Below are 17,978 nucleotides of genomic sequence, written 5' to 3' on the forward strand. Positions count from 1 at the left end.
ATAGCAGAAATGTGAAAGGAATTTAGAGACAACCAACAAAAATGATTGAGAGTCAGCACAGTGTAACTCCTGCAGGACAAGTAGCACAAACTGGGCAGTCCCAAAGCCCTCACTCAGCACACGGAAGGTGATCATGGCCTTCCAGAATCCAGTCCTGTTCTCAACCCAATAAATGGTAGACTTATTGTTCAGATGAAAGGTAATGAGGACAATCCAAAGGGAAAGAAGGTTCAGGGGCAGGAACTGACCAAACTCAGGTGCAGGAAGCCATGGGAAACACAATGTGACCAAATCTGCATCAGCATCAGGACAGGCTTGAAAGAAAACTGGACCATTTTATTTCTGATTTCTTATTCCATAGGTTTTTGGGCTGTTTGTTACCTAGATATTACCTAGATGTGACTTTGTTTCTAGTGGCTGGAGGACATAAAGGATAATAAGTGCTCAAGGAAAAATGTGAAGGAAGTGTGGGGTTTTGAAACAGAGGCTAGGAGGTTTTCTTGCACGTTTAAAATGGCATATGTTTGTTTGGCTTTGATTCTAAGGTATTACTTGTCTGCGAAATGGTCAAAAGTGTTTACAGTTGTACTTGATCTCAGATTAAAAATTACATTAATTAATTCCAATTCCTCATATTAGAGTCGGACTACATTTTAAAATTGTTTAATTAGTCTGAGCACAACAGACAATTCTAAAATATTGTATATTTAATAACTCCCTATACTTTAAAATTATATATGAACAGTAAAAAAGTTCAGCTGCCATAGTCACTGTGTAATTTAAAACAAAACCTTGGTGAATTGAAAGATAATGTTTTCCAGGACACCTGAGCCTCACAAGGTATTGTACTGTGAAAATTCATTTATAGCTGGTATTTTCAGTGTATATTTTTGCATCAAGTGCATTTACTTCAGAATAATTTTTTTCACTACTACTATATATTTATTCTTGCCATTTGTTTTTGTCCCTTATCATTAAAAACCTCAGCAATTTCAACACTTTTCAACAATTCCTTTCCTAAGCACAATAACACAAAAGAAACAATAGCTGTCCTGTGTGTTGTGAACTGTTTGAATAAGTCCATGTTCCACTCTACAGAGGCAATGTTTTAGACACAGGCAGCTCAATATAAATTGTGCACTCCTGGAGGATGATTTTAGGTGACTAGGAAGCTGAACATCTGTTCTGTAGGTGAACAGAATGGCAGCTAATCTCATATTGTCAGCGTGTTTATTCCCAGCCTTTTTTTTGTTTGATGCTTGGCTGTGCCTCAGCGTGGATGATGCAAATGGCATCTTTTGAGAAGTAAGAGCACACAAGTATTTGAAACACGGGCAGGGCTGATTTAAAATCTTTTGCCACAAGTTGATCATGCCAGCTGTTGGGAAGTGCTCACCAGCAACCATATGTTGTGAACGAGATAAGCAATTACTGTGCACATCCAGGCTTTATGCTGAACAGGGAAAGCTTGTGCTTTTAAGGTAGAACTCCCCAGGAAAAGTACCAGCCCCACTCCCTCTGTCTGTAACCACCTATTAGAGGGCATTGTTGCTAATAAATACCAGCAGTAATGCTTAGTGAGAGATCACTGAGCCAAATAATAAAGTCACTGCATACCCTTGGGTTACAATTCCATGTCTCTGCAGGAATAATTTACCCCAGCAAGAACTGCATGGGTCTGTGTTTGTGTTATTGTCATTTCCACCTCACAATTGTTGTTTTCATTGTGACTGAGCCCTCCACCATTTGTTAACAATTTAGGCTTTGTCAGACGTGTGGCAGAGAATGTGAGTTGTTTTGGAAAAAAACAGTTGGAACAAGTTTGACTGGTCTATAGAGTTAATCAAGATGACAATAAAAACAGGAGTGCAGCCCCAGCCTGTTCCTACAATAGTGAGTGATAGGCCAGAGGGTCTTTGTGGAAGTTCTCCCCATGTTTTTCCAGGAATGTGGTGGGAGCTGTGTGCCCCCAGCTCTTGTTCCCCACCCTGCAGCAACACTGGCTTGTTGAACAGCTTTTTCCTGCTCTTTGTGGCCCTGAGCAGATGCTTGCAGGTGAGAAAATATGGGGAAATCAATATTCTGTTTGCTTTTACTAAGGATTTGGGATTGTAATGTGGGATGTTCTGTATTAGAGGATATCTAGCAACCTTCCCAGTATCATAATTTTTACAATAGCTTTCAACTATGCAGAGACTCTATGAGAATTTTGTCTGTCATTATTGCAGTAGGGCCAATACAGAGACTGAAGAATCAGTACTCAACTGAATGCCCCTGCTAACAATTGCTGATGACTGCCTTTTTTTATTCTTCACCCATGTTTCTGGCCCCCTTGCTACAGGAGAACTTTCTCCACTTAATATGCAAAAGCAGATGCTCTGCTGAGTTGACTTTAATCTGTCTCATGCATCCTGAAGAGGATCATTGCATTCATACAGTGCCTTCAAAGAGCTGACTGACCATAGGAAATAGTTTCAGATACTAAATTACTCTCAGAAAATGTATAGAAGGCTTTCTTCTTCATGTGTGTTTCTGAAAGAGATATACAAAATTATCTCACATGGAACAATAGAAGTTGATGTGGCCTTGCAGTCCATGAAGAAGACTATGAAACCCCGTCTTTTTTATTTTCTCAAGAGAGGAATTCCCTCTGCTCCAATAACTATTCTTTGCATTTGGTATAAGTTTGGGACTTATTTAATAAACAGCTCACAGTGCTGTTGAATTTTGTATTTTGCATTCATAGCATTTCTGCCTAATTTGAAGGTAATCACCTCAGATATTCAAATGGATTAGGGAGGAAATGGCTTTTCATACAATCAAATCCATTGAATGGGTATTTTTACTGGAAGGGTTGTTTTGGGGCCTATAGTCAGACAGCAAAGCCTGGATTTGTCATATTTTGATGAGAAGGAATTGGGTTAAGAAGCAGCTTGCCATTGCCTTGGAGAGGCTGAGAACATTGCAGTGCTGGACTCAGGAAATGTGGCTTTTCTCCTGAGACCCTGAAACAGGAGCTGAGTGAAACTGAAAATCAACCTTCCCATGTAGGTGCTCTGCACTCCTAGAAACCAGTGCCAAAAATGTCCCCAAAAAGGGACACCTTCTAATGGCAACACGCTGAACTCCAGTTGTGAGCAAATAATGTCCTTTTGACCTGTGCCATCCAGTGCTGCTCCATCTCATTACATTTTATTTTGAGGCTTCACATACACAGATGCAGAACAGTTCAGAATAAGAAGCTAAAAAGGCTTGGATTGGGGATAGCTCAAGAATTTTTTATATAGTTACAGAAGAAATTCCTCTCCCACCCTCCTGAAATGTGATCATTACAATAACATATATTCCAAAAGAAAGCATCTGTATCAACACCTCCCGACATAAATGAATGGAAATACTGACTTTGCCTATTATTATTATAAAGGTTGTTAGTTCTGCTAATAAAATGTTTCTTAAGCTCCACAGCTAGATGGGTTTCCTGTGGAATTGTCTAAACCCTTCCAATGCTAACTGTTTGCAATATTCAGAAAAGTATTTGCAGCACTGCTGTACCAGAATAAGGCCACCTTTTGCAGGAAATACAGCTCCAGTTACAGTTGTATTGAAAACACGCCAAAGAGGCCAAAGCAGAGCACTTATAGACACATTTCCTCGTCATACATGGAATGCTGAATTATTACTGCCATGCAGTGCTTGGGTTTAGAACTGAATTTGCAAGGGGAAGCTGACTGCAGCAGGACCAGAGGGCACAGAGTCCTGCAGGCTTTTACCACTCCAAACCTTTCTGTCCCACACATACAGTGCACTTTAACTGCTTGTGGGTTATTGTCTCTTTTCCAAAGCCCACAGGCTGCCTCGCCCTTCATCTTCCTGAATTCTTTACCATTTTCTGGCAGCCATCTGCTGTGTCTCAGTCGGAAATGTCTGCTCCTCTGTCTTAATTTAAAAAAAAAAAAACAAACCCACAGCATTTTCTTCCAGTTCTTTTGGAGAGCAGCGCACACCCTGGGCTGCTGCTCACAGTGAGCTGTGTCTTTGTCTCCATAGCTGTAACTTTGCACAGAGAGAAAATGGGCAGATGTAAGATCAGCTTGCAGAGTAAAAAGTGGATGAGCCTCCAAACAATCTTGTATTCAAACCAAAATTGATTACTGAACTTTCAGCTCAATTTTAATTTCCCTTGATGCCTTATTTTTAAAATAAATATGCAGGGCTTTTTTTTCCATTGGTATTATCCAGCCTCCTATTGCAGCTGTTGCCAGGATGTTCCAGGCAGCCACACGGGGTGGATGTGAGAGGTCTCAATATCTGCAGATTGGTTACAATAACAATCTCTCTTGTCCCTCAGTTCAAACAATTTAAAATGTCATGTCAGGAATGGAGAGATATTAATCACTGCACAGCTAGAGAGAGTTTCTAGGAAGAAGACTGAAACTGTGGATTCAGAAGCCTGTTGAATGAGATGAGGAGAACCTTTGCCTTGGAAACTCAATTCAGCAGATGTGAAATCCTGTAGGTTCTGAGTGCAGGTCTGTGGAGCTCAGCTTCTCCTCTGTTTCAAAGAGAAACACCATGTTATGTGCAGGAGCATTGGCACATGAAGGGTAATATTTAGATATTTTGAGATAATTGAAATGTAAAACTAAGCAAAATAGTTTATTTTCATTGTGTCATAGGTAGCATTTTGTTTAAGCAGCATTTAATGATTATAGCAGCAGGGACCAATGATTTTCTTTCATAATTAGCCCTATTAGAGTGAAGACATGCACATGCTTGACCTTGAAGCAAGAATCAATATATTTTTTTCTTCTGTGTACATTTTCCCTTTTTCATTTCTTTAATCATTTAACATACTCTTTGATCAATATCTAATGTGATGTAATATCTAAGAAAGGATTGAATGCAGATGTTTAACATAAACTGCATGTTCTTTCACTGATCTGATGTATCAAATTACCAAACCTTGTAAGAGTGAACAAATGTTTATCCAAGTGTAATGCAGATTCATTATGGTGATGTTAGATTATGTTCTGAGGTAATGATTACATGGTCTATTGAAACATGTTTATTCTTGATTTTTTTAAGCTGACCTATTGTATGATTTTAGGCAAGTTATACCCATGCTCCCTGCCAGTCATTTTCTTACCGTGTTTATCCTGTCTTGTTTATGTAAATAGTAAGATATTTACAAAAGAGTGAGTCATTGACTGCATTTAATAGGATTTACCACAATATGTTCTGGTCTTGTTTGAATCTGCTTTGCATTAAATAATTACTTATAATCAAGGCTCTTAATCCACCGCAGTCACCAATGGCACATTTTCTTTAGGGAATCTGTACATTAATCCTCTCTTATACTGATATTGTTGTAATGATATTAAAGTTGTAAGAGTTGAACTGCAAAATTCAAATCTAGTAATTTAATAGCCTTAGAGAGTTTTGAGAATTATTTGGTTTAGTAAAAAATCAGAGTAATGGAAGTATTAGATTGTGTGGTAACACTGGTCACCAGTAGCTCAGGTTGTCCTTCACTTCTCCCTTCAGTTTGAGGGCAGAAGTTTTAAGAACTTGCCCACCCTTTTGTTTCCATAGGACTGAAATTCTGTTTTGGAGATTATTTTCCTTTTGCTCTCCTGCTTGCATTATTTAATTAGATATAGGAGAGTATCAGCTTCATGAGATGCTTCAAGTTTTTATGTTATCATAGGAATGGCTGAGCTAAAATTGCAATTAAGACTGAAGCCAGATGGAACACCATCAGTAAGATGGGGATAATGTTGGAATAGAGACATTTCTAAAGAAATGAATAAAACAATTCTTTGTCTTATATACTTGGATAACCTTGGAAAGAACAGCATTTTAGAAATACTTAGACATAAAAACATTTGCTTTTCTTTCTTCTCCCGTGGAACATGAGAGGTACTAGTTAAAATACAAGGCCAGCTGGAGGAAGAGTACAGCAGATTTCTTGAGGACACTAAAAAAACAACTGCTTTTGCCTTGTCCCTCAAAACCAGAATTGCTCATATTTTGCTACATGCATATTCAGTAGCAAATAATGTTTGAATAATCACTTAGAGTGTAGGGGTGAAGAAGTCATGGAAGTGGTATTTGAAACTCTCTAGGAAGAGATTCCTTTTCCTTGTGGACAAGGATTTTTCTAAATTTGTTTACCAATTGTATTCCAGCTGCATTTCCCCTTTTGCTCTTGATATAACTTATTTCATAACCAGCATAATTTGCAGTCAGAGCTATGTCTTGAGAGATCCTACATACATTTTAGCACTCTATAAGTATATGAGAAACTCCCTGATTACCATAATGATAAATTATTAATTTAACTACTGACATGATAAGGATGATGTTTCTATAGAATATTTCAAGCATATTTCTAAGAGATTATACAATTCAGAAGAAAATTTGACTCCTGTTAAAATATTTAACTGGAGTTACTTTTAGTACCAAAGTAGTTGATGTCTGTTCCTTAGTTTGTGCATCTGTATTTGTGTGTACACAGCCACAGGGAAGGCAGGTTTTACAAAGGGAAGGTACAGAGATGAAAAACTGATTAGTTTTAAGAATCTCCCCCAGAATCCCTCATATTGATACATGCACATTGTACAGAACATGTACTTCTTGCAAAACCTGCCAGGCACAGAATGAAATCCCTTTCATGAGGACAGCTGGAGAGTTATGCAACTTCAGGAGGATTATGCAGATGTGTATATGCTGTGAAGTTGCCTGATGGATTATGAACCTGTGTAGGTTTGATTTAAAAAGAAAAACTACTTAATTCTCTTCTGTTGTGAATGGAATGTTTCCAGAGAGGGCCAGAAGCCTGGAGTCTTCAGAACTAAGAGAGTCTGATGAATGCACAGGTCTATACTGTTGTCTTCAGTCTGACCAGTGATGAGAATTGACGAAGTTTAGGCAGGAGCTGTCTTACTTTGTACTCCCTATAATGGAAATTATGTTCTCAGTCTCTACAGAACATGCCCAAAGCTCAGTGTAGACAGACTAGTTGTAAATTAGCCCTATTGGAACCATTTTGTAATATGCCACCTAATGAAGATGGGCTTTTTACAGTTTTATTGAACTGTAAAACATTAAGTAGGCATGTTCCATCAAGAATTGTGTCAGTTGTAATTAGGAGGCAGATGTAATTTTACCTACTGTTTCACTGGAGGGGTTTGATCTTGTTTGTACTCAGGCATTGCCCTGGCAGAACTAAGTGCCACAATCTTAGACATTTGCAAACAGGAATGCTGGAAGCAAATACGCAAAGGGAAAGGCACAGCTAATTCTGGTGTCTGAGGACTCTGTCCACTCAACCACAACACGCCTTCGGGCTGGAGAAAGCTGCAGGAGATCCTGCAGGTCATCATGCTGCTTCCATAAATGCTTTGGAGAAATGAAAGGTCTTGCACTCGTGAACACAGATCAGAAACAAGAGTTGTTTCTGCTTTTAAAGAACTCATCTTTGACATAGACAAGATATACTGACCCCTTTTGAAGTCCAGCAATCCATGTACAGCAGTGCCTAAAGAAGACAGAATCCAGAAGTTATTTCAGATGGAAATAGTTGTTAGGGAATGCAAAGCTCATGCACTTTGATCATTGATGCAGTATCCCTTATGTAGTATCACATCATTATTGTGAGCATAAAAACAGGTCAATAAAATACTCCACTGCAGTTGGTTACCTATTCTGAAACTCAAGCAGCCCAAAATCCCCCAGACTGCCCCATGATGGCTGAGGAAATAAATTGTAGGGCATCACATTTAGTACATATACTTCATGTTTTTCACCTGCTTCTGTGTTTAGGGATTCTTTGCTGTCTGAATATGAAATGCACCTTGAATAATTGCCCAAAACTACAAGTTAGAGACAGGGATGCTGTAAGCACAGCAGGCTGAAATGATTCAAAACCACGTTGTCAGTAGGTGATCTTGATTGTATTAACATCCATTTCACATGAGGGTCACAGCTCTTAGTTCAGTGAATTTACTCTTGATTTATATGTCTATAAAGGACAGGAACAATCATAAGATACTCCCTGTGATACTCTGAAATCAATACAAAGGACCAAAGAACAAGGAAGGCTGCTAACAAGTTTTCAGGTCATGGACTGAGCGCTGCAGTGTACTTGTCAACCATTGGTTGAAAGTGGAGCAAAAACCAGTTATAAATTTGCTAAACATAAGATATCTATTTGAAAGTGATTTTATTACATTTATGAAATGAAGAAGGTCATTAGAAACATCAAGATTTTCCCATTGTTGCCTTGGGGCACCGAAATGCCTAATGTGTGATTTGCACTTATTGCACCAAGCCAGCTTTCTGCAGCTTTGAATTTTCAGGTGAAAATTATTTCTTATTATGCCTTCTGAATGTGTTTCCTTAAATTTCCATTTCTGTGAGCTTGCTCTATTATTTCCACTAAACTGGACTTTCTGAAGCAACAATTCTTTTTGTGTAACATAGAGCAGGCTTACCCAAGTTAAAACTCTTCATATTAGGCTAGACCCTGACATGTCACTTGAAGAATAAGCTGAAGAACAGCCAGAAACATTTGGCTGTTTTACTGCATGTGTTTCAATAATAGCCCTGGGCTTACTAGAGATTTTCTGTGTTGTTTTCCTTTGATGTTAGTGTGACACAATTTATAGTTCACTCTTAGGAGTGCCAGCTCACACTCAAGTAAGTTCTGTTTGGGGATTAAATAGAAGATAGGGATGGAATTCAATTCCTGCATGATAAAGGTGAATAGAAATTATTCTATTCTTAGTCCTTTTCTCAAATTTTTCTTAGTGACAAATGATGCAAGTGGCTTGCTTTTAAATGTTCCTAAAGAATTCCTGCCCTCATTTCCTCATGTGAATGAGTGAAGGATTAGGTAGATCTTCCATGTGCAGTGCCACATCATTTGGCAGGCTTGGAGACTGGAGCTAGAGGAAGTGCAAAATTCACAATCTTAACATAACTCTCTTTTTTTTAAGGTAGAAAACGCACATTCCCAAAAGCTTCCCATTTCCTAACAGTCTGAGAACTGCTTTCCTTTATCCTTCAGGCACTGTGATTGTGACCTTCCCCCTGAGTTGGCAGTTCTCACTGAGTCAAATTCCATGAACCTTCTGAGCTTGTTTGACTTGAGGCTGCAGATATTCCATATTGGATAGGATCCCAGTAATCTGCTGTGCTTTTCCTTCTGTGTTACTTATATACTGAAACAGCAGCTGCAGAAAGTCTATCATTTCTGTGTCTGATGAAAAACCTCTTAAAATATAGGGTCCTGGGTGGTAGCAGGCTTTCCTTACCCTAATTTGTAAGGCCTTCTCTGATGAAGCGTGGTGGAGCAAAGGAATTCAGTATTTCTGCCACTGCTTAAAGCTTAAACTCATCTCTGAAGATGCAATTATTTACGGTTTTCTCCCTTTCAGCTTTATGGCTCCCAGCAAGCATGATTAAGGGGGAAAAAAATAAAAAAGGGTAAGTTGCAAACGCGCGGCATCTCTTGAGGAGATGGAGTAGGCGGTGAGAAGGGAATTAGCCTAAGACTTCTGTTGTTAAAGGATAAAATTATTCAGATAAACTGTTTGTAAATGTAAAGAATAAATACTATTTGAAAAGTGTGCCTACGAGTAATAGATAAAGACTGCAGGATGATTTTTTAAAATATTATCCAAACTGTCAGGATTTTTAGGATGGAAATCCTTATTTTTGTATTTGTTTCACTAAACTGCTATACTGAATTTTGTACTTAGGGAGGTCACTTTCTTCACTGTCTTACTAACTCAATAGACCACAGTCTCAGCTGAGCCTTCTAGGCATTACTTCAATATAAATACACAAATAATGATTCTGAAACTGGAAAATGTCCCGGTCTATTTTAAATGGGTATTTGTTTTTAGTGAAGATATAAATTACTAAGATGTCCTATTATCAGAGTTGCAGCTGTGAAGCAGGCAGCTGGAAAGTAAAATTTGTTTTATTTGAAGAGAGAATTGAGTCTGAAGATCTTGCTAAGTCTTAATTTTTAAATTTTCTCTGTTTTAGGAATAATCTTGTGTTCTGGTTGTACTTGGATTTTAAAATAAATATTTCAGAGGCATTTGCTACTAGTTATTAGGAATACTTTTGCTTTGTTTCTTAATATATGCTCTTTATGTGTATCTTTACTCACTGAAACAATGCTTAGACTGAACAAGTGACCGATTAATAGAAGCAGTGGGTGAATCAGTGAAAATGAGTGGTGTGGTTTTTCTGGAGAGTGAAGAAATCTGCATGGCTGAAATGCTTCTGAAATGATTTCTTTCTAGCAGAAAAATTTGTAAGTATGGTTGGTTGAAACTGCTCCATCAAAATTGTTTCTCAACAATAAGTTAGAACATTGACTAGAAGCACGTTTTTCTTGCAGAAATGTTTCTCCTGGAAGGTGTTGATCCTTTTCTTTTTAAGAAGTCATGGTGCACAAAGTCAATATATTTAGGCCAAACTTGCTAAATGTTTTTCAGGGAAAATTATATATGGCTTTGCATATGTATGTGCAAAAATAATTTTATATACATATATATTTGTACTGGGAAAAAAAACCCCAAACCTTTGTTTGGGATCTAAACTTCCTTTATAGGTAAAGCTGACAGAGGAAGTGACAGATCTGAGGGCCATCAAACTTTATTATATTTCCAAGATCTTCCACAAATTTGAACTTAATGAATTGTCCCAGTTTGTGGCATAATAAGATATTAAATAAGGCCTGTCTTGCTGTAAGGTTGGAAACATATTGATAGTCAGGATAGGAATGCTTTATTGTCACTTCCTGTGTACTTGATGTTTTTGAGATTTCTGACCTAGGAGAGTTATTTTGGCATCAGATTGACATGAACAATACAAAGAAGGGTAGAACAATATTGAAAAAGTGTTTGGTTCATTCAGTACCTCTATTCTCTCCCCTCAAAATAAGTGTCTCTTACAGTGGAAAGGAACTGGTTAGTAGCAAATGAGAATTCTTCAAGAGGGAAATCAAATGTCCCAGTACTAATTAGTTGAAATTAGGATCATTCAAATATTTATATAGAGAAGGCAAGTATTCCGGGAACATGCTGGGATAATCACATGGCTGGAATATTAATAGTGAGGCAATAAATCTGAACAGAAAGAATCAAGGTGAAAACATAGGGGAGAGATTTTAATATTTATCAACAGACAACTAGCTGGTAAATATAGATGATTAGTGTAAGAAGTGGTAACAATGAAATTTTGCATTTTCTCTGTCAGCATAATACATAAAGGGGAATTAAGATGGAACATCTACCATGGGCCACAAAATCAGGACAAAGTGACTGAACCAAAGACTTAAGATGCTGAAGGAAACTTGGATCCATCCCTGCAGTTCTGTTACTTCCTTCCCTGGATCTGAGTGCAAACTTGTGTGTGTGGACAGTTCAGGAGCAAGGCTGTGGCTCCGGCCCAGCACAGAAGGAATTTGAGCCTGTGTTATCACTGAACACAGACCTAGGAAGGTGTCCACAGCTGGTCCCTGTGTGAACAGCATCCTACAGGTTCATCTCTTGGCCTGAGAGGGTTGCAGGCAGCAGAACCTTTGTCTTGCTCTACCCAGCAGTGACACATGGAACAGGGCTGGGAGGAATTGCTGCTCTGCTCTGTCTTGGAAGGATGGACCCTTGAATCTTCAACAGCTGAAGTGAGAGCTAAGTCCCACTGTCCAACAGTGACAGCTTCAGAATGTAAAACTGCCCAGGTTTTTCTAAGTAAAGTCCCTGAAATTCTGGGGTGTGTCCCTTGCTGCTCCTGGCTCAGCAGAATCACCAAGGCTCCTGAGGAGCCTGGGCACACTGAGCATGTCTGGGAAGGGCTTAGGAGCTGGGTCTGAGAAAGCTCAGGATGAACAGGCAGAGGGGATGCCCTGCTTTTATACCTTCAGCCAGTAGCTTTTTGTTAAAGGAGGATTTTAGTTAAAGGTGTTAATATCTTCTGTAATATTACCTGATTTCTTACTCCAAGAATCCAAGGGACTGGCCTGGGTATTACTGCTTTAATTTGGTTAATTTTCACTTCACTTATCTTAGAATATTTCTTTGGCACTTTCTTAAAAAAGAAGTGGAAGTGAAATTATTACAAGAGCTGAATAATTTGATAATTTATTAATAGTTCCATTGGTCTATTTTTTGTGTGATAGATTGTTTTGTTACCCTACTAAAATAAAGGGAGGGGAAGGTAGGACTGTTCCAGTCTTAATTACTGCTCTTTAGCTTGCGCTGCTTCCAAATCAGCATTAAACACAACCTTTTTTCCCTAGGTAGTACATCATACTGCCACACAATGGCAAAAGGATTCAAACAATATGAAGCCTGGAAATGTCAAGTGTGAAGGACATGATCTGGCACGCTGTTTTAATTTTTCTTCCTTTTATTAAGCTTTATAACATTGCATAGCCAAAAGTGTGCATGGCAGTCAAGGGTGAGAGCAAAGACAATCATCTGCTTGAGAAACACAGGAAAAATGCAGTCCTTTTGCAGACAGGAACCATCTTCCCCATCAGGAGGTTGGGAATGAAAATTCTCCTTTTGGGGAATCTCTCACCTGGGGGCTTGGACTGCTTTGAGCCATAAGCAGACTCAAAGTTACCTGCTTAGGTGTTGGTGTGCCCTTTGCAGAAGTCACAGTGCTGCAGTTCAATATCTCCCCTCACAGCCCCACTAATAAGAGGAAAAGAGTGATTTTTCCCTTGAAACCAGCAAGAGATCTTAAAAATTCCAGATACAGAATATTTCTCATTGCAATGTGCAGTTATATGTGTTTAAAACACCTTCAGAGCAGCACTGGTGATTAAGCTTAGGATCTATTCATTTTCCTAAGCAAAATTAAATGTTGTGAGAACATCTCCAAGGGGAGGTCTGGCTGCAGTTTTTGCAGATGCACCCTGGCTGGAACAGGAACAGATAGCACAAACTTGGTGTGGATTAGAAAATCTGTAAATCCAATAATACTCCACAGTCTGTGCTGAGCCCCATATCAGTTCAGTTACAGGGCTGTTCATACCTCTGCTGGCTAGTTTGAAACTAATTCAGGTATTTCAGCTGCTAGAACACCTTTCCTTCAGTGTGGGCATTCATTCAGGGCACGCAGAGCATAATTTTCTCCTTTCTGTATGTCTGTATCCAGTGAAGGCAAACATCTGTGTGACTGTAGTCATGGCTGGCAGAGCACAGCCATGCTCTCAGATTGAACAATCCAAGCACAGTTGCAGTATCTAGTCCTTCTCTCTTCATTCCAGTGAAATAAATATGGTGCGACTTCATTCCCACCAATTAATTTAGAGAGTTGTGGACTGTAATTAATTCAGCAGTCCATACATTCCATGCTGACTTTTTTCTAGTTGATTATAAAATGTAGAGAAGGCATGGACACAGCCATGGCAATGCCCCACTAAGGAAACCCACACCACAGCCTCATCTGTCTGTGAGAAGAAGCCCAGTTTAGGAAATGGAGAATTAGTTTTGAGGAGGATATCTCTCTGAATTTCTCTGCTACAGTGGTGTAATGGCAGGGATGTAAGGATCTTCTTGAATTTCACTCCTCTGGGATCTGTGGTGGTTGGCATGCTGTGGACACCTCCTCAGGGTCAAACATGCATCCATTTTTCCTGTGGCAGGATAACAGGCCCATTGCTGTGCCATGTGGCCCATCCTCGGTCTAAATCTCTCTGAGAATCTACTGCAGAAAATCTTGGCTCTGCTGGAGTCAATGGCAGAACTCTCCCTGGCTTCAGTGGGGATCAGGATTTATTCCAACGAGTGCAGCGGAAGCTTTTACCAACTGCAGATCTGGCTCTCTTGTTTGACACTGGTTCTCTCTTTGGTTTTTTTTTAAATTTTAAAGGATGTTGTAAAACTGTCCCCCAAAGCCCTGGAGCCCACGGAGTTTTTGTCTCCATGTGATAAGGTAACAACATGGGCACACAGAACTTGGTTTCTCTATAGAAATAAACTGCATGAAGGCAGTTACTGATTCTTTTTGTTTACATCATTGCTCTGCAGTACAGCTGTTATCCATATTAAAGCATATTTTCTAACCTCCAGTATTTTTAAGAATAAAAAATCCATCTTAATTAGTAGAACTAATGGCTGGGTTGTTTTGTATTTGTATAATCTACTCTGTCACTTTTAAAAAATGAATTATATACAAATAAGAACTTTGATTTCAAATGTAGAGGGCCAACCCCTCTCCCTTTCAAGTTTATGTGCAGAAGTTATTTCAATTTGAGCAGGATGGGATGGATGAAACATAAAAAAGCCACATCATCAGCTTAAAATACAAGTCCAATAAAATTTAAGTTGGAACTTTACCAGCTGTGTACTGATGAAAGCATATGAGATTTTAAGTAAGAGAAGCTGCTCAATATGGACCCAAACCCAAACCAAACAAACAAAAAAACAAAAAAACAAAAACAAACCAAAAGGAAGAACTGGGAGAAGCCTGGTGCAGACAGTAATTTCAAATAGGGGTCATTTGAAAAGATAAGAAAAGAGATGTTTGAATGCAATGTACAAATTGATCTACCTCATAATTCAGAATAATCTTTTGCTTTTTATCCTTAACCTAAAGAATGGGAAAGCCAAACCAGAACATCATACCAAGCAAGCAGAAATCATATACTGCCACAACTGATTGGGGTTGGAGTCCATAAGCCCTCTTCATGAGCAGGGAGCAGGACTAGCTTGCTGTTATTTTTCTTCTATACCCTTCATTTGTATCCATTATACAGGGGTGGAAGGTAATAGCTGGACCCTTAGTCATAGAGGAGCAAGAATATTCAAGGATAGCCAGGAAAATTCCTTGGCAGAAGACCAGCTTCCTGCAGGAAGTTATTGCCTGCAGCTTTCCAGAGAGGTCTAACACATGCAGATACAGTGAGAATCAGCCTGGGGTAGGTAGGGTTGTGGGCTGGCAGGGCCAGCAGGAGCACAAGAAGGGCTAATAGGATTCTGCAAGGTTAAAGAGCGAAGAGGTGAAAACAGCAGATGATCCCAGCAATGTAAAAGCTGAGTAAATATACACATTATTTGAAGGGAATAAGCAGTATGGCATTTTTTCCTGGCCATATGGAAACAAATATAACTTGTTTTTTACCATAAAGGCCACTCTTGATTTTTTAATTATTTAAAAATCCTTCTTCTATATTGTATTTATAGTATTCCTAAAGACTTTCAAGGTCTATCTCTCCAGTTGCAGATATTTAATATAAGATTGCAGGAAGCGATTTCAGTCTTATTAGCAAATAGCCCTGACAATTTTTCCTGTGAAATGGCTGCTTAGAGTAATTTATTGGATCAGATGAAGATTCCCTGACCGTGATTTGCCTCTGCTGGTGGCACTTTTTCCATTTGGGTCCCTGCTGTCAACTGTAAACCAGGAGTGCAACACAACTCAGGCCGAGGTGCCTTAAGTTTGTCAGCCTCGCCTGTCTCTGGTCGTTTCCATATGGATGCACAGCCGGGACGGCGCAGCCCGCGGGACGCTGCCCCGCTTCCCGGGGGCTCCCGAGCCCGGCGCGGGGCGTTTCTTTTCTCTTCCCCCGCGTTCTGCCAACTCCCGTCGCCGCCGGCGGGCCCGTCCCGGAGCGGGGCGCGGCGCGGGGCGGGCGCTGCCGGCCGGGGCTGCCCGGGGCGCGGCGGGGGCGGCGCGGGGGCTGCCCCGGCGGGGCGGGCGGTCCCGTCCCCGCTGCCCGCGGCCGGGCTGCGCCGTGTGGCAGCGCCTCTGTCAATCAGCCTGACTTCACTCCGCACGCCCTGTGCTTCCAGTACTATACCCCCGCCGCCTCCTGGTGTCTCTGCTTCTCTGCGAGCCGGGAGCGCGGCCGCCACTGCCGCTGCGGCTGCGGCTGGGCGAATGCGCGGGCGGCGGGGCGCGGGGCAGCGCTGAGCGGAGCGGAGCAGCGCGGAGCGGGGCTGCCGCCTGGCCCGACCCGGCTGCGGGCAGCCCGGGCGCCGGCCCCCGCGTCCGGCCGGGACCGCCGCGATGGACCCTCCCGCGGGCATCGCCTGCCTCCTGCTCTGCTGCGCGCTCGCCCTGCCCGCCGGCGCCCTGCGGCGCCCCGGGGACAGAGGTAAGGTCTCCGCCGGGACGCCTTCGGGGCTGCTCGCCCTGCCCCGCCGGTGCCCGCAGCCCGCCCGTCCCAAGTAGCGGCTCTCCGCCCCGCGTCTTTCGGCTCCCCTTGAACTTCTTCTGCGGCTACTTTTGCCGGGTTTCCAGTTGTTTCCTGCGAGCGGCAGGCGGGGACGGGGACCGGGCAGCCGCGCCGCCGGCGGGGAAGGGAGCCGGGAGCGCCCGGCAGTGACAGCGCTGCCCGCAGCCCCGCGCCGCCCGCTGCTGCCCCGTGGAGCGGGCGAGCCCCGGCGGGCAGGGAGCGGTGCCTGGGGCTCCCCGTGCGGGCTGAAACACATGGCAGCTCCTCTGCCTCCTCCTCCTCTTGCCCGGGCATCTCCTCCGTCCGAAACTCCCGGGCTCCCCACTGAGACCGCTCCCGATCGCTGCCCGCGGCGTCCCCATCGCCGCTCGACTCAAACCCGCCGCACCGGGGGTAGTTTGGGGGACGTGCCTTTGCCTTGCAGGCTTACCACCTGCAAACTCAGCCCCTGCCCCTGCGAGCAGTCTCGAAGTGAATCAACGCCCTGTCTTCAGCGCTGGCCACCCGGGAAACCCCCAAAGTCCCCGAGGCGACCCGGTCACTAACTGGGCGTGCAGGGGTGCGGGGTCCGGGCTGGGTGGGCAAAGGGGAGCGGGACCTCGCTGCAGGGGAGAGTGCGGGGTCTTCTCAGGGTGGGGAGGCTCACGCTGCCGTCTGGTATTTTGGGGAAGAAAAGGCAAGTTTGAGTGAACTCTGCACACTTCATGCAGGTGAGCCAAGTGCCTGCAAAGAGTGCAGTGTCCATCTGCCTTATGTAAGTGTCTGCTGTGCTAATGAATAATGGAATAAAAATCCCGCGGCATCAGGATATGTTTAGTTCTAGTATCTCTGTCCTCTCTTGCTTTCTCCCTGTAAAGATTCAATCCTGAGGAATATAGAGGAGTACAGCCTTGTCATCCCCACAAGCACTGATTCAGAGGGCAGGTTCCTATCCCACTTGGTGTCTGGACCGCCAAAAGCACGCTTCAGGAGAGCTGTGGAGGACTCGCAACGTGAAGCAGCAAATGAGCAGATATTTTACAATGTCACTGTTTTTGGAAGAGAGTTTCACTTCAGGTTGAGGCCAAACTCCAGGCTTGTGGCCCCTGGAGCAACAGTTGAGTGGCAGGAGGACTCTGAGGAGACTCATATTGAACCTCTCTATGGGAATTGCCTCTATGTTGGGGATATCACTGATCTGCCAAATGCTTCAGTTGCTATCAGCAATTGCGATGGACTGGTAAGTTACTTTTGTTATTATATCAAAGATAATTATATTAATTTCCTACAGTCTTTAAATATAAAATGTGTGGACTGTCAGAAACTCACACCTCATATGGTAACTGTGAATGCAAATTAACTAATGTTCCCTTGTGTGGGAATAGCTGTGCTGCACCAAGCGCTGCTTTACAGACAGTGGCACTAGAAGTTTGAGCACATGCTCTGAGGTAGCTACTCTGGAACAGAGCAGCTGAAACCAGCATTTATGCTGATTTGTGGTAAAGTTACTTGAGGGCTCTGATGCTCAAAAGCAGAAGGTTAAGTGGCAAGTTCTCGGCATCTGCTTCCACTTCTCACTTACAGCCTGCAAGGGTAAATATTAGAAAGAGTTAATCCCAAATAATGGGCTGGACTACCCTGGAAACACATTTGATAGGTAAAATACGGTTTTGTCCTGGAAAATTTAAATTTATTCAGGGTCTGTTTTCTTGGATATTTCACGTGGTGAGTTTCATTGCCTAATCAAGTGATTGATGAAAAGTTGCAGAAGACTTTGAGTTTTACGAGC

The 17,978-nt window shown here is 42.0% G+C and overlaps 1 protein-coding gene across 1 annotated transcript in view; it reads left to right on the forward strand.

Moving 5' to 3' along the window:
- The first annotated feature begins 15,933 nt into the window (after window positions 1–15,933).
- ADAMTS2 (ADAM metallopeptidase with thrombospondin type 1 motif 2) overlaps window positions 15,934–17,978 on the forward strand; it is a 170,555-nt gene continuing 168,510 nt past the window's right edge. The window contains exons 1-2 of the mRNA XM_064725057.1: window positions 15,934–16,129; window positions 17,068–17,429. Of these exons, the coding sequence (XP_064581127.1) occupies window positions 16,042–16,129; window positions 17,068–17,429 (450 nt within the window). The 5' untranslated portion in view covers window positions 15,934–16,041. The remainder of the gene's footprint in view (window positions 16,130–17,067; window positions 17,430–17,978) is intronic.

The sequence above is a fragment of the Zonotrichia leucophrys genome, chromosome 13 (assembly GCF_028769735.1).
Source record: "Zonotrichia leucophrys gambelii isolate GWCS_2022_RI chromosome 13, RI_Zleu_2.0, whole genome shotgun sequence".
Lineage (NCBI taxonomy): Eukaryota > Metazoa > Chordata > Aves > Passeriformes > Passerellidae > Zonotrichia > Zonotrichia leucophrys.